This window comes from Ictalurus furcatus, chromosome 22 (assembly GCF_023375685.1).
Source record: "Ictalurus furcatus strain D&B chromosome 22, Billie_1.0, whole genome shotgun sequence".
Taxonomy (NCBI): Eukaryota; Metazoa; Chordata; class Actinopteri; order Siluriformes; family Ictaluridae; genus Ictalurus; species Ictalurus furcatus.
The window spans coordinates 9708689-9731947 of NC_071276.1; the positions used below are offsets into that span (position 1 = coordinate 9708689).

The 23259-nt window shown below is 37.6% G+C and overlaps 1 protein-coding gene across 1 annotated transcript; it reads left to right on the top strand.

Annotated features, from left to right (window-relative positions):
- The first annotated feature begins 4013 nt into the window (after positions 1 to 4013).
- Positions 4014 to 18929, top strand: scarb2a (scavenger receptor class B, member 2a). The gene is made up of 13 exons (XM_053654145.1): positions 4014 to 4541; positions 7723 to 7883; positions 8336 to 8483; positions 8649 to 8843; positions 9919 to 10010; positions 10377 to 10496; positions 10656 to 10834; positions 12482 to 12600; positions 12957 to 13030; positions 13126 to 13177; positions 13302 to 13454; positions 14976 to 15023; positions 15449 to 18929. Exons 1-13 carry the CDS (start codon positions 4422 to 4424, stop codon positions 15578 to 15580), a joined length of 1593 nt encoding a protein of 530 aa, XP_053510120.1. The 5' UTR covers positions 4014 to 4421; the 3' UTR covers positions 15581 to 18929.
- The last annotated feature ends 4330 nt before the right edge of the window (positions 18930 to 23259 follow it).

Sequence of the window (23259 nt, forward strand, 5' to 3'; positions counted from 1 at the left end):
AAAGACGAGACAAAAAAAAACCTGTGTGCAAATTCCTACCATTTGCTAGAGAACAAACAGGGCATGCATTCACTGGACTGATAAAGAGGTTACTGGGAGGAACGGATGATAATGTGTTTTCAAACTGAGCTTAAAATAAAACGAGGCTGTTGTAGAAACACAATTCCTAAAAATCATTTTCTTGCACTGAATTGATAATATGATAATGACAAAATAATTATCCCCCAATAGACACATGACAAAATCAATCCTCAAAAGATTTACGTCTTATGTTTTTAGCTGGACTTTAAGATTTATTCCATGCATGCTAGTTTTGCACATATTGGGATGTATACTGTACACTCTCAGACACAAAGGTACTAAATTGTACTTTTCCTTGTCACTGGGGAGGTACCACTAAGGGTACATCTATTGTATGTTTAGTATGTAACTTTTACCTTCAATTGTTAAGATGCTTCAATACAGGACTTTGGTCAGCAAATGTTGTTTTTAAATTTGCTATATAAATAAATTTGACTTACGAGAATATAGTATACTTTTATAAAATTAAGGTATAAAATTGGACCTTAGGTTAAGTGCACCTTCTTAGGTAATAGATGCACAATAAACCTCCAAAACATGTCATCTTAATGGTACTACCTCAGCAGTAAGGAAAAGTACAGTTTGGTACCTTTGTTTCTGAGAGTAGGTGGACCAATTGGTGTTGATTTGGGTTTTTTTTTAAAATAGTAAAATATTTCCGTTCCAAACAGAGCTGGATCGACCCTCTTGAGGTCTGAATATTTTTTTTCTTTCTGTTTTCTATTTTCAAGGTGCCAGAATATTTTCAGTGAGAGAAATAAAGTATGATCTTGTGAGATTTGGACAGGCTTTACCCATATACTCTAAGATGTGATATCATGAATCTCATTAAAATTTTACTGCAAAAATATAATGCTCTACAGTCTTGGAATATCAAAAGATTCAGTTTAGCACCCTACAGTGTTCTTTGGTTTATCCATCTGGGAGAGGCCTTAAAGGTTCTTTGTAAAAATCCTTAAAAGAGGGTTTCACTCCAGATTCCAGGTTCCAGAACCCCCTTAGAGCAGGGGTTCTCAAACTTTTTGTAACCAGGGACCCCTTAAAATGTCAAATAAATTCCCCAGAACCCCTCAGAGTAGATTTATGTCATGAACATTATGTAAATGTGTACCATAATATTTGAGCCAAAGTGATTTCTATTATTAAACTTTCCAGTGATAGTACACATTAGGTCCAAGTTGACATTATTTATAGGCTACCTGATTTTAACTTACTGAGGTGAGCATTAAATCCATTTATTTCAAGGGAGCAGCCAAATATTCTAATAACTACAACTACTGAATAATAAACTCAATAACGTAAATAATAATGGGTTGTGATTTCCATGACTACAATTACATTAAATCAGGGATGCCCTGGATATGCTTCACTCATCCCTGCTTTAGATAGTGAATCAGTTAACAATTCAAATAACCCTTGTGGAACCCTACATGTGTGTGCCTCAAAAACTGTAAACTATGATATGTAGCACCAAATGTCCCAACTCAAATTTTGGTACATGAACATGAATGAAAAAAAAATTCTGAAAAAAAATTATTGATACATATTTAGGTTAATAATTGTGTGAAATCCCCATTGATGATCCTTCACTGTAGTCTGTTTTCACTTCTCTTGTTTGCACAGATGCTTGTACCTCACCCCCCAGAGATTACAGAGCCATTTAGCAACCTAATCATGAATTCCCATCACATTTTAAAATGCATATGTCATGTTATTATGTTCACTTATTGTGTTAATAAAGTTTAGGTCATAATTTAGGCTTTAAATTCTCCACAAATTAGGCGTGGTACTATGCCAGGACGGAAAATATATTGATAACTTAGACAGCCTTGTTATTTTATTGACTTTTCTCTATGCAGCTCCAACTACACGACACCTCCATGGGAATAAACAAAATTTTGTATTAGTAACAGACTAACAGCTGCTAGTGGGCTTTGTTGATTCAGCTTTAGCAACTGTCAAAACATGAGAGAGACATTCCCCCTCTGAGATGTAAACCCACAAGCCATCAAAAGAAAATCAAGGAAGTGCATGACAACCTGAGGCTACTTTTATCTGATAACCACTTCTCAGAATTTTTGCATGGCATTTAATCTCAATTGTTTGTTCCTGCATGTAGAATGACTAATACACATTAGTATGCTTAACTAAAGTCTGTTAAGGATATTCCTGCAATGGACTGACTGAGGTCCCATTCAGGGTGTGTCCCCACCTTGTTCCCAGGATAGGCTCCGGATCCACCGTGACCCTGACCAAGATAAAGCAGTTACTGAAAATGACTGGTGTAACTGTAAACATTGGAGCAAAAATAAATAAAGTTAAGAATAATTTTCTAGTTTTAACTAAATGTCAAAATGAAAGAATTGTTTTAGACTTTTTTGGATAACTTCACTGTCCACTTTATTAGGAACACCTGTACAACTGAACATTTATGCAGTTATCTAATCAGCCAATCATGTGGCAGCAGTACAATGCAACCCCCCCCCCCCCCCCACAAAAAAAACCCCAAAAAAACAACAACCATGCAGATACAGGTGAAGAACTTTTAAAGTGAACAATTAAAGTTCACATCAAACATCAGAGTTGGGAAAAAGTGTGATCTTTGTCACTTTGTGATCTGGGGCATGGATTTTGGTACCAGAAGGACTGGTTTAAGTATTTCTGAAACTGCTGATGTCCTGGGAATTTCACACACAACAGTCTCTAGAGTTTATAAAGAATGGTGCGAAAAACAAAAAACATTGAGTGAGCAACAGCTCTGCAGCATGGAAACACCTTGTTGCTAAGAAAGGTCAGAAGCTGCCACATGATTGGCTGATTAGATAACTGCATGAATGTGCAGTGTGTGTGTGTGTGTGTGTGTCTCATATATATATATATAAAATCATAATCTATGAGCTATAAGCCATAATCATCAACATTAAAACAAAGAAATGCTTGAAATATTTCACTTTATGTGTAATGAATCTAGAATATATTAAAGTTCAACTTTTTAAAAATAATTAAATTACGGAAGAAAATGAACTTTTTCCACAGTATTCTAATTTTCTGAGATGTGCTTTTTTGCTTTGTGAAATATATATATATATATATATATATATATATATATATATATATATATATATATATATATATATATATACCACAGCTGTCTCTAGATAGACAACAAGATTAGAAAAAAAAATATTAATGCTCAATAGGCAAAGGAATGTGCACGTATACAGGCCAATAAAACCCGGTTTTCATTACTCTGCTTTTCCTCTGTAGTCGGTTCTGTCAGGATGACAAAAAAAAGCCAATTTGCAATGTGCGTGGTCCTCCTTTAAATAAGCCCCGCCCCGAAATCAGTCGATCAAATTCTGCATCGCGCTCCTGCGCCTCAGACCAATCACGTTTCTCTGGGGCGGGGTTATCGCGGTGGTCCGGGAAAACGTCAACCAATCAAAGTGCGATTTCTTTGAACCAACGGTTTACGAAAAGCATCGCTCGCCTTGTGAGGCGGACATTATTCATGTTCACTGAACCGCTGTTTAAGGTAACATGACAGCACATAGTGGAGCGGGGAAATGACATAACGGTCTAACTGTCACACAAACACACCCATGTACCACTATTCAGTGGGAACAGGGCTGTTAAAAATGTTGTCGATATGGTTATAGTAATTAAAGTAGGTTTACATGACTCAGATTAAACAGCGTTATGCAAAGTTGATAAAGGTATAACAAACTTTCTGCTGTGATAATTATTTAGAAACGGATGTAGCTGACGATAGGGACAGCACATTAATGCCAGTATTTATACCCGCGTTATACTGAGAGCTGGAGATATCGTTCCTTTTTAAAGCCAATTAAATATGTGTGACATCAGCTGTGAGAGAGTCACGGGACTATTTGAACATGGACACACCCACCGCCCCACACCGGGTTTTCGCATGACTGCCTTCAGAGACAGAGTAGTAAAAAGGGGGTTGTTCAGGTCCTCCTCCGGCACTCTGCGCTTTAACCTTTAGCTGATAAAGTCAATTCTGTAGCATCAGACTCTCTCTCACACACACTTCCTTCTCCCGTTACTCGGTGTGGGAGAGTTTGGTGTTTCCAACGTATATGACAATGTCGTATGTAACTTTAGAGACGGTCCCTTAATTTCCGCGAATATCGAATATTGAATATCGAACGTACTTTATTCCAGTGTTCTAGAACGCTAACTGTAATTTACACACCGGGTTCCGCAGTGATATTCCGAGCTGAGGACGAGTCCGTTATAACCGTTATAACCGTTATTTCTCCTCTGAAGATTTTTACATTTAAATTCAGTATTAGCTATATCTAATTTTAGCCAACATGAGAAGATCTTGTGCCATTTACGCCACCGGGATTGTGTGCGCTCATATGCTCATAGTGGGAATCGCCCTGATGGTGGCTCAAGTCTTCCAAACAATGATTCAGGAGAGGATAAAAAAGGTAAAGTGATTTTGTTTTTCTCTTCTTTTTTAAATATATATATATATATATATATATATATATATATATATATATATATATATATATATATATATATATATATATATATATATTCTTCTGGTCTCTTTCAAACGGTTTAAATTAAACGTTGAATCTGGCCGTTAACTCTTGTACCCTGGTCTGAATCCAGCACGTAGGGTTAGCTAACACAGAGCCGGGTGTAGCTCCTGTACAAACCTACAGTAGCTAACATACAAACAAACAGCTAGCTTGGTGTAGTTATAAAGTTATACAGAAACAGTGAGGGGAATTTTATACAGTAGCGCTTTAATGTTTAATGTATTTGTGTTTATGTTTAGTTCACCACTGGTATTCCTGCACTGTACTGTTTCTTTTTGTTTGTCAGAATGAATTCTGTTAGAAATGGTCCTGCTTGTAGGAAAGTCCTTTTTTTTGCCACAAATGTTTCTCGTGTTTTTGTTTTTATTTATTGTAATTTCACACTATACTCTCTCACATGCTAATCAATTCAGCTCATTAACCGAGCGTGTGATGCTAATCCTAACCTCTCCTGGCCACCTGACGTGTGTGTATCGGATGCGGAGAAAGACTGTGTGCATGTCGTTCCTTTTCTCCTCATCTATCTTAAACAACTCTTTCGTTTTCATAATATATGCGGGGTTTTTTTCTTTCTCTCTCTCTCTCTCTCTCTCACTTTTTAAAATTTTTTTTTAAAAACGTGGAGCAGCTGTTTCGCCCTCTATTCTAAAGAGATTGAGTGAGGCTGTAGCTGGCTTTAATGGTTGGGGGAGGTGTAGTGTGTTTGCTCTCTCTCTCTCTCTCTCTCTCTCTCTCGGGGTGAGGGGTCTTATAGCTGGTAAAGTAAGGGTGGAAATCTCATTCAGGAGTGCTTGGAGAAAACTAACTCTCCCATATAGGTGGAATTTCAGGTGGAGTGTGTGTGATATATATATATAAAATATAAAAATTAGTGTCAAATTTCACTCAGGAGTTAATTGTTAAGTCCACAACTGGGGGATATTGTGATATATCATTATCAAAGTATGCTTTTCTGTGAATATTGTGTGTATCATCATTACAGCAACCAACTCCAAACTAGCTGATTTAGACCTTACTTTCTTCCCTCTCTCATTTTCAAGTACCGTGTTAGGATGTATTTGCAGTATCGCCCTTAGTTTGAAACCTTTTATTTGAACTGGTTTAGAGGACAACTTGAGCCACTTTTCAAGCCCTCAGGGCCTGCGTATTTCTTGAACTGGGTGTGGAATGAGCAAAGTTGTTTTGCTTGTACTTATTGTAGATGTAAACCATGACAGTGTCTTCTTTTGTCTTCCCTAAACATGTAGCATAAGACGTTAGGAACATATTATTGTAAATACATACTGGCTCATTTCTTGTCTACATTTGTAATATGTTTGTAAATCAACTTTTTTTTTATTTACTTTTTGACCTTCTACCTATAATGAATAGTATAATGTATTTATAATGTCGGTTAATAATTTCTAGCCAAATAATTTCCCAACAATACCTAAACCAGTTTTTTTCTTCATTACATGTTCTTTCTTGTTGTAATTTCAAGACTGTTCAGTGTGCTTGGCCTTTTAGGTTGAAATGGGGGAGGGGGGAGGACAACTGCAAAAACACGCAAAATAAAGTTAGTCACCGTGCAAGGTGAAGGTTCTGCGGACACTTTTTTTTGTTTAATGTTCAGTACCACTTTGAAGGACATTTCTAGACCTTTATTTTCAAGGCTGGTGGCACGGCCAGTTGGTTTAAGGGTTATCGTAAACGCCTGGAAAATGTCAAAACACCGTTTATTCTCTTCATGAAGCATGAAATGCATCTTTTTGGTGAGCACACCCAGCCTTCCAAACCTAAATAAATATATTTGAGGTGCTCCATATTCATGACATGATTAAAAATTAAACACTTAGGTGTGGTGTGATTAAATTCTGAGAATTTGACATATTTGTTACAAGCCAGTCAGCCTAAATAAAACATACATAGGCATGTTGGAAGATTAGCTCAACATTTCAGTAAGCCTGAATCAAAGCAGGCCTATTGTAATGAGCTGTGTGGCCTTGCTGAACCATGTCCTGTCATAGATGAAAGAGCATGTTTAATGGAAACTTTCTGAAGTACATCATACTTTGCTCACAGTGCAAGGAAAGCAACCAGTAAGTCCTTCTGAAAGGATCCTTTATATATATATATATATATATATATATATATATATATATATATATATATATATATATATATATATATATAAATAATATATTATTAGTCTTTTTAGATAAACAACAGTGAGATGTTTCACTGTATTACTGAGCGGCCCTTATGAACCAACAACTTCAGTATTTCTCTTGTATAAGATGCAGTAATAAGTGTATGATGATCGGCTGTAGTTTTCCTTATAGGCTTAAAATGGCATTGAAATTATTATAGATTATTCATTCAAAAATATTTCCTTTCTACTAGGTGAATAACATTTTCTTGGATCACACGTTTCTAATGCAAGTGCTTTTTGTGTAATTTAACAGATTTCACATTTACACAATCAAGGCTTGATGGCCAGTGGATGGATATATATTTTTCTTCTGTTGCATAACCATGAAACAACAGAATATGATTATGAAGGCCAAGATTTTTTTATTATAATGAAGCAGCTGTTTAAAGAAGTAAAAAAAAAAATAGCGTAAACTTCCCTGTTTTGGATTTCAGCTGATGGGACAGATAAAGTTTTCTAAGAACCAAGACAAAGCTGTCTGCTGACTAGACATTGTCTTTTTCCCATTTGGCTGACTGCTTTGTCTCTGTTCCTTTGGATTTCCTCAGCACAGCACGTGGATATCATTTGACATATTACCCCAAAACCCTACAGACCTAGTGAACTTTAATCAGCATTATTTATTAGGGCAGAACTCTACTAACCTGAACTGAACTGAACTGTGTAAACAGGCAGCTTCGTTTAAGTTTCGGGAGAGGTTAATTCAATATTAGGAAGTACTGAGAATGTGACATGGTTAATGGCGTACAGGACCTTTAATGGCTTAAAGGTCTTAATTTTTGCGAAAGATGCTTAATGATCATCTTCATATTTTCTTTGAGAGGTGTTCAATCTTCTACAGAATTACTAATGTACATCTTGACTTTTCAGGAGATCACCCTGGGTGAAAACAGTCGAGTACTGGGTGGCTGGATAAACCCTCCACCCCCAGTTTACATGCAGTATTTCTTCTTCAATGTAACTAACCCTGAAGAGTTCTTGGCTGGCACGGCAAAGCCTCATGTCACACAAATGGGACCTTATACATACAGGTAAAGAAAACACTTTGTATGCCAAGCTTGAAGTGCTCAGGTTTTTTTCTCTCTGTTTATTTTTGTCTTTCTGGGAATCAAGTAATTTGTTAGGCACTTCTGTTTTGTATCTTTTTTTTTTTTTTTTTTAAGCCCGGCACTCAGCTCTTGTCTGTTTATTTTTTAAGTCACATCTAATTGGTCCTGATGCCATGTAGGTGGACCACAATGAAACAGCAAACAGGATCCGGAAATGACTTGGAGAAAAGAGGAAGTCAAGGGTGGAGATGATAAATAGAGGGAAACATTTACTGTGACGGACGTCATAGAACTTGAATGATTAGGTGTCAGCAAAGGAGTGATTTGGCACAGAATGCCTTTTGGCCAACAAGTTGTTCGTTGATTACATGCTGCGGTGTACTATTTACTGGAATTTTAAACAATTGACCCAATGTCTCTCCTCGTGTAATCAGGGAATACAGGCCCAGAGAGAACGTGACATTCTTGGAAAATGGCACCAAGGTCTTTGCCACGAATCCCAAGAGTTTCGTGTTTCTTCCGGAAATGTCTGTCGGAGACCCTGAGGTGGACCTCTTGACCACTCCCAACATCCCATTCATAGTAAGTTTGGATTTTTTTTTTTGTGGAACTGGCTATTACACGTTATCACTTAATTGATCACACCATATGTTATTTGGCATATATAATATAAAATATATTTTGCCTGATGACAACTGTACTGAACACGAGTTCAGCCTTATCTCTAACTCCCATATTTCTCTACAGGCCGTCATGAATGAAATGCAGTCCTATTCTTTTGTCATCCGCCCGTTGGTTTCTATATACATAAAATCTCTGGGTGTTGAAATGTTCATGACGCGCACCGTGCACGAGTTTCTGTGGGGTTTCAAGGATCCACTGATGGCTAAACTTCATGCCTTGAAGCCTGAGGTGGATGAATACTTTGGCCTCATGTACAAGGTGAGAATTTTAAAAGATTTTGCTTTAGAATGAAAACATCTCAAACACTAGCAATCAAAATAAAGATTACAGGAAATCCTTCTTTGGTGTTAGTGCTATATGATGTCAAGAAATTTGGGATTACAACATTGACAAAACCGCCGTACAGGCCGGTCAGGGCAGGTCCTCGTCTTAGCTGTAGCACCCGCCGTAACGGCAACATAAATACACACAAATACGTCACCCTGTGTAATATTTGTCAGTGTTGCCTATACAGAGAAAAAGTGCTCTTAGAAATTGATGACCTGGCTAATCTTGATTGTGTGTGGCTTTAGTAGACTCTCCTATCATTAAATGCAACATGTAATTAAATGCCAGAGCCATATCTCCCTGTATCTCGCCTGGTTTCCCACTGAAGCTAAGCAAGTTTGAGTCTGGCTAGTACCTAGATGGAGACCTTCTGTGGAAAACTAACGTTGCTGCTGGAAGTGGTATTTGTGAGGCCAGCAGGGGGTGCTCACCCTGTGGATTGTATGGGTCATAATGCCCCAGTATAGTGACGGGGACACTATACTGTAGAAACAGCGTGGTCTTTTGGATGAGACGTTAAACTGGGGACCTGACTCTCTGTGGTCATTAAAAATCCCACGACCCTTCTTGTAAAAAGTAGGGGTATAACCCCGGTGTCCTGGTGAAATTCTCCCATTGGTCCTTCTCCATCATGGCCCCCCAGTAATCCCCATCTTTGAATTGGCTACATCACTCTATCCTCTCCACTAATAGCTGGTGGGCGTTCTGGCACTCTGTGGCTCCGTGGCATCCCCCCCATGCTATGTAAAGTGATTTGAGTGTCTAGAAAAGCGCTATATAAATGTAACTGTAACTAATTAGACAAAAATGAATGAAAACCACAGTTTCCCCCACCCCCCCCCAGTGTTACTTGAACCCTAGCCCTGATGCTGGATGTGTCTGTGGTTGTGAATAACCTAATAAATCATCAGTCTGTAAAATGTGCAGGTTGCCATATCTAGGTCTCTGGTGTTTTGCTGCCGTCTGATAATTAATACATTTTTTTTCTTGGATCATTTTTAATTAGAAAAATGGAACCCATGAAGGTGAATTTGTCTTCCATACTGGAGAGAAAAACTACATGGACTACGGCAAGATCGACACCTGGAACGGAATAAGGTACCCAGTGCTTTGTGTAACGTTCCCCTTGGTCTAGTTGGCTTGTGTGAATATTTGTTTACCCAGAGAAATGGCCTTGTCTCAACTCTTGCTTGCTGAACTTTAGATGCTTGCATTGTGTATGTGCCAAGCAAAAAAAAAAAAACCAAAAAAAAAAAACCATGGACTGCTCACATTCCCATGCTTCACTTTAGTGTCATGTCTAATATTCTTTAAGAAAAAAAGATTTCCTTTTTTTAACTGATCAATAAAAATGAATGATTATGGGAATATATTGAGCATGAACACCGCTTTCTCAGCCCAGTTAGTGTACTTTCTTTATGCTTAAAATAAATGCATGGATTCTTTCTCATCCCGTTTTTGCAGAAAGATGACCTGGTGGTCATCGGAGCAGAGCAACATGATTAACGGCACAGATGGCAGCGTGTTCCACACCTTCCTGTCCAGAGACGAGCTGCTCTACATCTTTGCTGCGGATCTCTGCAGGTACACTACACGTCGAGACCTCTGCTAAGAACTGTCCTAGTCGTCTACAATTTAAATGTCTCACACACACACACCCAGTTCCTTTCACTACTTATAGTTGTGTTCAAATGATTACACGACATTTAAGCGTCCTCAATACATTGTTTTTTACGTATGCAGGTCGATCCATCTGGGATATGTGCATGATACCGAGGTGAAGGGGATTCCAGCATTCCGCTTCGCTCCTCCCCCCGATGTCCTAGCTGCTCCGGATGAGAATCCCTCCAACGCTGGCTTCTGCGTGCCTGCTAATCAATGCCTGAGTAAAGGAGTGCTTAAAGTCAGCGTGTGTCGTGAAGGTAAGGGCCAAGGACATGGTTGAAGTACATCCTATCAGTCACGCCATACTGTCCTTTCGTGTTCAATGACTTGCTGTTTAAGTACTGTGAAATTTTAGATTATCACAAAAACCTGTTGCAGGATAATAAAAAATAAAAAAACCCAAAGCAATACATTATCCAATCAGAACACTGTACATTTTTAAAAAAAAAAAAAAAAACGGTGCCTGAGTGCGCTTTAGCGTACAAACATGCAATTGCCGTATCGTTTAATCCTATGCATACCCTTTAAAACAAATGTCTTTGGAAGTTTGTGCTGAACATCCTAACACAGCAGTAAATCATTACTTTTGAAGAAATGCACCAACTGGCTCAATAAGTCACATGAGGGTTAATGCATTCAACTGCAGAAGCTATGGAAGGGGTAGTTTTGCCGCCTCACAGCTCCAGGGAAACCGGTTCAATCCTGTTCTGTTCTAGGCTTGTGGCCAGTAATGGTTAACTGAGACACTGTGTGCTACTGTAGTACACATGTCTATTGCAAAAACAGATTCATCCTATGATAGTTAGTATTCAAAAATAAATAAATAAATACAACTATGAATTGTGAGCGCTGACACGAGAGTGTGAGAGCAGTTCAGTTGTGTGAGCACTGAGACATGCGCATTTCCTTTCCCATAACTCACCATGGTCTACACTTCACTTACAAGTCAAGTTAATTAAAATAAAATAGCCATGGTCTATTAAAGTTTAAAAAAAAAAAAAATCATTTGTAATGTTTAAAAATTTTTTTTTAGTGTTCTGACATTTTGTGTTTAAATAAAAAGTAAAGAAAGTGTGTGTGTGTGTGTGTGTGTGTGTGTGTGTGTGTGTGTGTATAAACACTTTGTGGAAATAAAAAAAACATGGCCTACATCCCTGTTGAAGTCCATGTCAGAAAGGACTTAGAGATGTTTACATGTACTTTTTGTTCTCTGACCAGCATTAGTAGCCTCTCAACTCTGCTTCATCTCTGCTCTGTCTGTGTGTATTTGCTCTCTCCTGCACTGTGACAGAAATCAGAGTTCAGTACACAAATGTTTAATAAGTAACTCCAATTCAGAACCAAGCACTCCAGACTTGACATTTAATAGCAGCTTGATTGGGACATAGGCATGCTGTTCTCTTTATTGCTTCCTCAATAAGTCGTCATGCTGATAGCAGTGGGGTTTTTTTCTTCTTCTTTTTTTTTTTTTTGCCTCTGATGGTCATGTGACAGCTCTAATGATGACTCATCCATGTAATTTTTTTTTTTTTTATACACTTCACGTGTCTTGATTAGTTTGAAATAATGCTTCAAGTGAAACTATTGTTCGAGAAGTAAAATATTTGCAGAACCTGTTGCACCATTGGATTTTACACCAGCTGGGGGTATATTTAGGCAACGGTCAAAGTCACAGAAAGCAAATAAAATGTGGAATTTTGTTTCTTGACTGTGGAAGTTTGACAGGTCACTGTCCTGTTATAACCGGTTGCCAGCAGTTTTGGTGTATCTTGGGGTGAAAGTTCATTAAATTTGCAGATTGATTATTTTCACCTTTCCTATAAGATGGCTGAACATTTTTTGGAGACTGATTCCTTATGATTTGACATGTTTTCTACCCCCTCCCCCCCTCCCCCAATTTATAGGAGCACCTATAGTTGTTTCATTCCCACATTTCTACCAAGCTGATGAGAAGTACATTGATGCCATTGACGGGATGAGCCCAAACAAGGAAGAGCACGAAACATACCTTGACCTTAACCCGGTAAGCTGGGTTATGATATTAGCAAGCTCTTGATAATGTTGTTGGGAATAATTAGCTTATTTATTCGCCATTCAGCTGTTTACACCGAACATATTTTTTGTAACTTAATATAGCCTATGACCTCTTCTGACTAAAAACAGGAATGGGTTTGTGGGGGAGACTAATGAGACCATTTAGTCTGATGATTTGAAGGTCACCACATGTCTGTGTAAAAATGGTTTTAATTGGGTGTTTGAAGCTAATCTTCTTTTGAAAGATTTACATGAATCTGTGACATTTAGTCCAAAAATATTATATTACTCTTAGCTGGATGTACACCTTTTTATAAATGGTTTACTGTAATACTTTTGTTCCAGACGACTGGGGTCCCTATTCGTGCCTGTAAGAGAGCCCAGCTCAATGTTATCATGAAGAGGGTACCTGGCTTCCCGTAAGTACCAACTGCCCATGTCTCAGAATTGTCGTCTATTTCATAACATTCCATTGTGAAACCTTGGTTATGTAAAAATGTTTCCCATTTTGCAGTCAGACACGTCTCCTGAACGAAACCATCTTCCCTATTATGTATGTCAATGAGGTATGAGACTTTTTTTTTTTTTTGGAGCTTTTTTTTTTTTTTTTGCCTTATCTATGGCACTGTATTGGTCACAGGTTACAGACCGTTTTCCTTGTATAAATATTCAGTCCTTGCCTTTTTCCAGACGGCAACCATCGATGATGCCTCTGCCTCCCAAATGAAAACTCTGCTGCTGATCATAACAATAGTGTCTAACTTCCCTGTCATCATTGTGGGCATGGGTGCCATTTTACTGCTCATCTTCATTTTCTTGGTGTGCAGGAACCGTCAAAGAAAGGTACGATGCCTTTTTATTATTTCTTTTTATTTTTTTTCTCTAATTTTATACAAGTGCTTGTTTACAAACTTACCCAAAACATGTTTAGCAGTTATATTCAAGTTATAAGAATTACAATATTTTGAGGACAACAAGTACGAGAAACTTTTTCCTAAATTTGTCTGCTTTAAGGAAACACTCAGTATCACTTTATCAAATAAGTCTGATTTCGTGTGCGAGTTGTTGATTTTTTTAGACAATGTCTTTAAAATTGCATGTGAGACACTTAACTTACATACATATAACAATCTAGTTTAATTTCTTTTAATTAATTAATTTCACATTAATTTTTCTATTACTGTTGCCTTTTCTACAGTCCAGATATTAATTTGATATGAATGAGCACATCTTCATGAAGGGGGCATTCTCTAGCAATGTGTACTGTTAAAATGCTTTATTAACGGCTGTGCGTTCGATCGACGCTGCTGTGGTCGTGCATCCATGGGATTTTAAATGTTATGTTCGCATCAAACTGAGAGCAACTGCTGGAATCTAACAAATAAACAATGATCAAAATTAGTTTTTGAGAACAGCTATGTTTTGAGTTACGTACAGTAGCGTCTTTCTAATTGCTAATACTTATGCAATTAGAAAGATGCAATTGCAATTATACTAATGATTGTCTAAAGCTTTTACAGTCCGCAAATCATGTAAGTGGGGGGAAAAACAACTTCAGCAAACAGTTGCGTCTCATTTGGTTACCTTTTCATACAAATCTAAAACCTGTTTGTACTATGTTTTGCATGAGGCTGGCAGTGTGCGTGTGATCGGGACTCGTGGAGGTTGAGCTATAGATAAGAATAGATAAGCAGCACGTGTTTTGTGTTGTAAATGGTGTAGCACATCAGTCTAATTATTGTCCGTGACAAACTACCGTGTGGGTCTGGTAATTTATAGATGGGTTTTTTAATTTTATTTACTAAGGCATTTTAACTGATAGCAGTAGCTCACTTTGTTTGGTTTCCAAGGCTGTAAACAGACACTGTTATGAAGCCACAGGAAATGTAACTAAAGCAAAAAGGTTCTCTTTAAGGAAGTCCCTGTTTCTCAGTAGGCAGTAAGGTGTGTCACATTCATTCAAAGAAATACAAAACCTCTCTAACACACTCAGCAGCACCCATTAGGCGTCCTTTTGGTTAGGCGATAACACGCAAAGCATTAATGTTTTCTTTGTTCCCTTCCTATCCACCTGCATGAAGATTCAAGTGCATGAGGCTGTCAGTGCATGTGCTCTTTAACTAATACGTTGAAACTTTTACCACTACCCATGAACCACTGCACCAGTTTTTAAAAAAAAAAGAAAAAAAAAAGAAAAGTAAACAGAAGTGAAAAGGGCCTGCTCGATTTATATTATATAGTAGGTTACAGAGTTTTTAATGTTTTATATGCAAATCAAAAAGTGTATTTTCTTGCATAATACTGCCATGTTTTCATTTTCAGTAACATTCTCCCTCCCCCTCTTTTTTTGTTGTTCCTGTTCAGAATGAAGTAAAACGTATTGATTTTACCGAAGCTTTTCATTCTTTTGCTGTAAGTCGATACTTCCCCCTTTTTTCCTTTCATTTGCTCACTATTTGCCTGTTCATAATTTAACTCTGATTATATGAGGTGCTTCTTAATTTAGCCAGTTATGATTTTACTTTGAGTACCTGTTTCTTTCAAGATAAAAAAAAAAAAAAAATAGAAAGGTTAACACGTACATGCATTTGTTTCTGCAAATCATGTTCATTGCTGTATTTTGCATGGTCCTTTTGGTTGAACGTAGATTAGTTTTATAGTTCTGTGTTCGATCACTTTATGACATTTCTTTTAGATGTATTAGATTATTAGATATATTTTGTAGATGAACGGGGGGGTAAACTTGGTTTAGATGTACAGTGGAACAAGACTGCTGTTATAGTTAACACTTTCACCATTTCAAGCATTGTAAACTCGCTTCCTGTATGTTCTGGCAGACGTCGAAAGACGATACGGCCTACACTCCGGTCAGCAACAAATCGGACGAGTCTCCTGAATCCCACAGCAACCAGCCTCTGAAGAACGGCTCCTACATCGCCATGTCACCAGTGGAAGCTCAGAAGTGTTGATAAAGATCACTGTGTGGTGTTCCCGTTAAGGGGATCCACATGTGTGACTCTCTCTTCCGCTTTTCACCTTTTGATTCTTTCCACTGTGCAACATGTTCAGGCAGGTCAGCTCCTGGAAACACCACTGTCGAACAAGACACCACTTCTTTCTACAGCCGTCTTGATGGACCCACCTTTCCTCTGCTGACGGTTTTTTTTTTTTTTTTTTTTCTTTCCTCTTTTTCTTTTTTTGCTGTTCAAGCATGGCCTTCTCGACCTGCCATATTTTTTGACAAGATTAAAATCGTACTACTCGAAAACGTGCTGTTTATCTAGTCATGTCCTCCAGGTCTACTGACTCTGACACTATTGTTGACTACACACAAAGTGAATTAATAACACCTGCTCGCCTTTTGGGACCATATGCCCATGTGCATGTTCACCAGTTTGTAGTTCCTGTTTAAACCCTGTTTATTAGGACTGTGAACAAAGAGCAAGTGTTTTTGCGTGAACATATCCAGGCTGCTAGCAGGAGCCATCTTGAACACCAGTGTTTGGGCCTTGGCAAGGCTGTTAAAATGTACGATGAAAGTTTATTGCCACACTACTGTATTGAAGTCTGCGCACCTGTGCGTTAGACTTCATCTAACAAAGCTCTTTATTTGCCATATCTTAACGTTTCCTAGAATATAAGGCAAACTTTATTGTTTGTCTCATCAAAGAGTTTTTAAAAAGCTAAAGGGTTTAGTGCAGTCATGGTCGTGGGGTGTGATTGTGTGCGTGTCTGGGGTTTTTGTATATATGTGTAGAAAGGCAGGCATGTTGGTGCTTGCGTACGTGCTGTGAGCTGATTTCTGAAGAGCAGCGTGCTCTCTTAAGCATCATACAGTGCCAAGTAACGGTCACTAAATTTCAAAGGTCCTTAGTAAAAAAGTTAAAATGTCTGGATAAACTGCCTGTAGGGTGCTCACTCCTTCAGCCTATGCCCGAGTCAGAGGGTCTCCTCTTTTGTGCTGTGAAAACGAGCTTTCGTTCCTCTTTTCTGAAAGGAAAGGAAAAGCAAGCTTACTTATCGCGCAAGTGAGACTTGAACCCGCTCTCTGCCTTACACGTGTGAGTTTGCTGTGCGAATGGGCTTTTGTAATAAAGTAGCGTCAGACCGCCTGCGATCAAATCCAGTCTGTAGTCCAAACATCGGCAAGTCCTCAATCAAGCCCTCGTGTCCTGTTTAAGGCGTCTAATCTCCAACTCAGAGAATGCACAACTAGATTGACCTCCTTTACTCAGGCGGTTTGTTTACAGCCTCTTATCTCTAGTGACTTTGAGGGCTGACGACTGAAAAAATCCAGTTCTGTATGTTGTGTGCACATGTTACTTCAGTTCATCTCTGTGAGGCAATAGGCGAATTAAGACCCATGATCGATAGATCTGGCACTTTGAAACACTGTATGTCCTGTTGAATTTGTTGCTGTTGATTCTATCCATGATGTTGAAACCTGATGCATTTGAGAAGAGAGTTTAAATGCCAGAAAAAGTCTACTTGGCAAAGGGAAAAAAGTGCACTTTTGCTTTAAAAAATGGTCCTGCACATTTTGTGTAATTCAGTGCAGTGGTCCTCACTTGCATTTCAGATACGTGCTCAAATGTCAGTTTATCTGTGTATGCTTTAATTTTCTCTCTGTATCTCCTTTTTGTTTTGTTTTTTCTTTGTATGTACTGATACAAAGTCTAGTCTTCTTCTTCTGCATATCATTTCTGCTAACAAATGCTGCACAGCAGTACAGTTGTATTATTATGAAAAGAGTTTCATATTCATTTGAACAAAGTCTGATTTATTATGGAGCCATACCACATTAAATGTGGTACCATCTTAAATTGTGAATTATCTGTCCATAAGCTCAGATTTGGAAATGTTACATTCTACATCTTTTCTGTTATTTGTTGGTACCAAGGCCTATGTTTCATTCAGTATTGTGCCGAACCGTTTAGACCTGAATTGAAATTTTGAACTGGAAGAGGATAGCAGTGTGCATACTGAGTGTTTTAGCGTTCTAGCTAGTAAACAAACAGAGGTGTGAGGAAAGTAACTGGAACGTTTAGGCGAACACCTATGGCCTTCTTGTTGTGCTTTTGCAGTCAGTACACAGATTTCCAATAATGGCCTTAATAAAAGATTAAGCTTAGAAAGCTGTGGATGAGTCTGCTGGTCCTCATTACCCCAAAGTGGAATATTCCACTTGTCCTGACTTGAATTTTTAAGCTCTCCAACCCGAGCCATTTCCACACTGACTTCTACTGACTTTTGAGCCCAAACCTTCTCATTGCTTCACTCCGCTGTACGCTCGACCAAAGATAACCTTCTAGATATAGCTGTCTCTCATTTATTTGCTTTCACAGATAGAGCTATAGTGCCATCAATTTGGCAATTTACAACATTCAAGGACAAAAGGCAAAAGTAAGTCAACAGTGTTTTCCAGATAATACTAAGGGAGATTTCTACAGCGTTTATAACAACTCTCAGCGCTGCGACAAAACTCAGTATTATGTATTGACACAGCAATACATTGTGTAAAGAGAATTTTTGTAAAGCTTTTGTATTCAAACACATTTATGTAACATGTTCAGTGATATATGTTCATTATCGGGACTTTGTATAGTATTAATTCTTTTGGTTCTTCCTCGTTTCTAATCTCACCCAAGTTTTTCTTTCTATTTTCTTTCTTCCCTCTCCAGAGATTAATGTTGTTCTGAGTGTCGTTCCACAGTTGTGACGTTAAAACAGTGTGTGTATATGATGTGTAAGTTCAGTGGCAGTGACTGAGAAGGCTTGTGTGTCTTTTCTCTATAGGGATGAGATTTTGAGAGTAATGACCGCAAGTTTCCTAAGAAGCCACTGCACTGTTTTATCCGATGTGGAGTGCTATAGGAAGGCTGAGTGTCTGAGTGTAGTTTAAAGGGGGATTGCCTTTGTGCCATACTGGCACTAGAGAATTGAACCTTATTTTTTTTTACATTTTTTTTTTTTTGGTCCCTTAGATGAATGACGCCCTCCTTCAGGATGATACTCTAGTGCCATTACATCATTGTTTACTGAGTTTTAGGAATTTACTAAAACGGTGTAGCAGAGTCAGTGTTTTCCATCACCTGCATTTCAGTTCACCTTCCCCATGTGATGAAGGATGGTTTTGATCATTTCATGATATTTGCTGCTGAAAAAGACAATCCCCACCTTATGTTAGGCGCAATGTGTATTTGAAAATAATATCCAATTTTAGTTTTGAAAATTTACACTGCACAAATGTTTCTGCAATACCTTTTTGTAAAATTTTTAGTGTCCTTTGCAAAAAATAAAGTTGCATTTACTGCAAAATGACCTGTCTCATGAGTCTTCTGTCAGTGCTGTTTGTTTTAAGGCAATAAACCACTACAGGTGAATAGGGTATTTAAAATAAAAAAAACATTAAATATAATTCATTCAAATTAATCTTTTTCAGCTGATTGATATACTTACATTTATTTATTAAAATGAGGCTTAATTGAATGTCGCTGCATACTAATCTAATACAGTGAGGGGAAATATGCAATCAGACACTTTTTGTTATTTAATATACTTCCTGTGGATATAAAATGTCTACACACCCTTGTTAAAATAGCAGGTTTTTGTGATTGTGTATGTATATATATGTATATATGTATATAAAAAATTTAAACCTAGATAAATTGTCAGAACTTTTTCCACCCTGAATGTGAAATTACAATCAGAAATATATTAGGGAAACATTTTTTATATATAATATAAAAACCGGTTCATAAGTGTGTACACCCTTTTACAACTGTGGTGTTTTGAATGAATAATCAAATTCAATCTCGTGTTCAAAAGTAGTTATCATACAGCTGCCATCAATAAAATTATGATTAACCCCAAATAAAGACCAGTTGTTTCTGTAGGATTTTCTTCACATAATCTTGGTTTCATCTGGCTGCTGGAGCCATGGTCCGCAGAGATGTGACCAAGCACGTGATTTCTCTGTCGAAAGGTATCGATTAGGAGAGGGTTATAAAGAATTTCCAAAACATTAGATGTACTATGGAACACTGTAAAGGCCATCATCAACAAGTGGAGAAAATGGAGCACCACAGTGACATCACCAAAAAGAGGACGTCCCTCCAAAATGTACGAAGGACAAGACACTGCCAAGAGATCTACTGCAACATTAAAGGAGCTGCAGGAATATCTGACAAGTAGTGATTACTCTCTGCATGTGACAACAATCTCTCGTATTCTTCACATGTCTGGGCTATGGGGTAGGGAGGCTAGATGGAAGCCTTTCTCACAAAAAACATCCAAGCTCAACTAAATCACCCAAACCTTGTGTCAAAATGTGTATGGTCTGATGAGACCAATTCCAAAAGGTTTAATAATTACAAAAGGTATGTTTGGTGCAAATAAAAGCACATCATCAAAGGTTCAAAATACCCACAGTGAAGCATGTTGTTGGCAGCATCATGCTTAAGGGCTGCTTTTCTTCAGCCAGAACTGTTGCTTTTATCAAGGTAGAGAGAATCATGAATAGCTACAAATACAATTTTAGTGCAAAACCTTCAGGTGTCCGCTAGTAAACTGAAGGTAAAAAGGAATTTCACCTTTCAGCATGATAATGACCCAAAGCATACATCCAAATCAACAAAGGAATGGCTTAACCAAAAGAAGATCAATGTTTTTGAATGACCTATCCAGCGTCCATACCTGAATCCAACTGAAAATCTATGGGGTGATCTGAAGCGGGTTGTACATAGGAGTTGCCCTCACAATTTGTTGGATCTAGAATGTTTTTGTAAGAAAGAATAGGAAAATATTGCCAAGTCAAGATGTGCCATGCTGATGGACTCTTACCCCAAAAGACTGAGTGGTGTAATAGCCAATCAAACAAATAATTAGTTTGCACACTTATGCAACTAGGTTATTGTAAGGTTTTTTTTTTTTTTAACGCCCCCCCCCCCCCCAAAAAAAAGAGTTACTTTAAATATTTATGTTACATTTTTTTTCCTCAGAAAATACATTCTTATGAAGAGTAAGATTAATTAAGGGTATGAGTTAAGCGGTGCTTGCGTGGTCCAGCTTCAGCTTCAGCATCTTCCAATATAAACACAACTAAATCTTGTAGCCTGGGTCACATCACAGCACATGTTAAGAGATTTTGGCCTGTTTATGTTAAAAATTATGAAATTCTTTACCACAAACTTACTACATAAGACATTCTGGTCAGAGATGAAAGGGGTTTTCAAATTGGTTAATGTGACACAGAGTACTCTGTACCTTTATTGTGCATTTACATGTTTGAAAAAAAAAAAGCCATTGTACTGAATGAGAGTTTTCTCCTTTAACATGCCATTTTTCTTGCACTTAATCCAAAACTATGTCAGTAGTGAACTATTTACATGTTGTATTTTCATGTTGAAAACATAGTGGAGAATATCCAGGGCATTCATTTAATCCTGTAATGCATAATCCATGGTATGTTGTGTACATATGTTGTGTACATATGTTGTACCCTAGTGTCCATGAAATACACATAATCCACTATGATTTGATTCATATGCATCTTAGCTTAGAAATACAGTGAGTGAACACAGTGCCAGTGTACCCTCACACATCTCACAAAGGAGTGAATTCATTGTTTTGTAAAATCATAGGCACAAATACCTAACTACAGTGCTGTGAAAAATACTTGCAGCTGATTTCTTCTGGTTTTGTGTATATCTCATACTAAATAGTTTTAGATCTTCAAACGAAATACAACATAAAACAACATGAACAGTGACCTTTATTGATGCAAGAGAGGCCTGTAGGTCCTTTGATGTTGTCATTGGCTCTTTTGTGACTTCCTGAATGTGTCGTTGCTGTGCTCTTGGAGGACTTTTGGAAGGTCGGCCACTTCTGGGAAGGTTCACTACTCTGCTGAGTTTTTCCATTTGGAGATAATGGCTCTCACTGTTATTCTCTGGAGTCCCAGAACCTTTGAAATAGCTTTGTAACCCTTCCCAGACTGATGTATTTCAATCCCCTTCTTCTTCACCATTTCTAGAATTTCTTTCAACTTTGGCATAGTGTGTTACTGGGTAAGACCTTTTAACCAACTTCATGCTGTTGGAAAAAGTTCTATTTAAGTGTTTATTCGATTGAACAGGGTTTGTAGTAATCAGGCCTGGTTGTGTCTAGTCCAGCTGAACTCCATTATGAATGCAGTTTCATAGATTTGGGGAATTAGTAACTATGGGGCAAATACATTTTTGCACAGGCCCAGTTGGTGTAGGATAACTTTTTTGCTTCAATAAAAAACATTATCATTTTGTGTTTACTCAGTTTGCTTTGCTTTTATCTTACATTTTGTTGTGATTTCTGAAACAATTTAGTATGAGATATACACGAAAACAGAAGAAATCAGGATGGGGCAAATGCTTTTTTTCACAGAATTGTAATCTGCATATTTATGTGACAAAATATAACTATTGTCACAGAGTGATGAGAAATCCTGTGTAGTGAAGTGTTTAAAATTGTTTACTCCAATCTCCAGTCCTGTTCCCTATAATAGTGGAATGGTATTAAAAGCCTTCAGATGCAATGAAGACACATTTGGTCTTTAAACAAGGCCCTTTTGCACATTTAATATGTCAGTAAGGGAATTACAGAGTCTAATTCTTTTTCAATTTTGTAAGTGAACTGTTCATTGTTTCTGTTGTGAAACCCTGGCTACAAATCAATTTACATTTGAACAACAATAGAAGGTTCAGTAGATCTAGTAATCATTTAAAATCTCTCTGAGCTTGTCCAGGCACTCTTCCTCCTACGTATAAATTCTTTAAGATGTTAAAATACAGCTCTGAAGAACCAACATGCTGCACCTTGCCTCTGAGGAACTCTGGCTATTACTGCAAACTATTGTGCTCCTACTGTAACTCCTAATTAAATAGCAGACATTTCTTTTGGACACCCACTACTAAAAATGTTTGTGCTCTTCCCACTATTGCATATGCAATATAAGTCTCAATATCAATAAAATGTATCAGGGATACATCAATCCCATTTTCTCCAGCCAATACTCAGAACTAATCTGATAATTAGTCATTTCATTCTATATGTAATAGAATATGAATTTATTGGTAAATGGTCTGGAAAAGGTTTGCCATCATTGTCATTTATTTAATGACAAGCTTAAGATAAAAAATGATACCGATAAGGCAGTGGACTGGAAAACATTTCTGAGGCAATCCTATAACAATCCAAGCTGATAGCGGTTTGATAAGACACTCAGTACTAGATCTGGACATCCCAATTGCACAAGAGTTCAGGAGGAACAATTCAATTCAATTTCATTTGTATAGCACTTTTTACAATGGACATTGCCTCAAAGCAGCTTTACAGTAGCATATAAACACAGGATACAGATTTTAAATGTGTGAATTTATCCATAATGATCAAGCCGGTGGTGACGTTGGCCTAAGACGGTGTGGGGAAGAAACCTTGAGAGGAACCAGACTCAAAAGAGATATAAAACAATGGATAGTGTGAAAGTAAAGGAAAGTTCATTATAGTTTTAATATGAAGACTGTTTTGTTTTGTCCATGTGAAATTGGGGTCCAAAACCATTTCCAAGCTTACTTCTAGCTGCTTGTTGTCCTAGTAGAAGTACTTCTGTCTT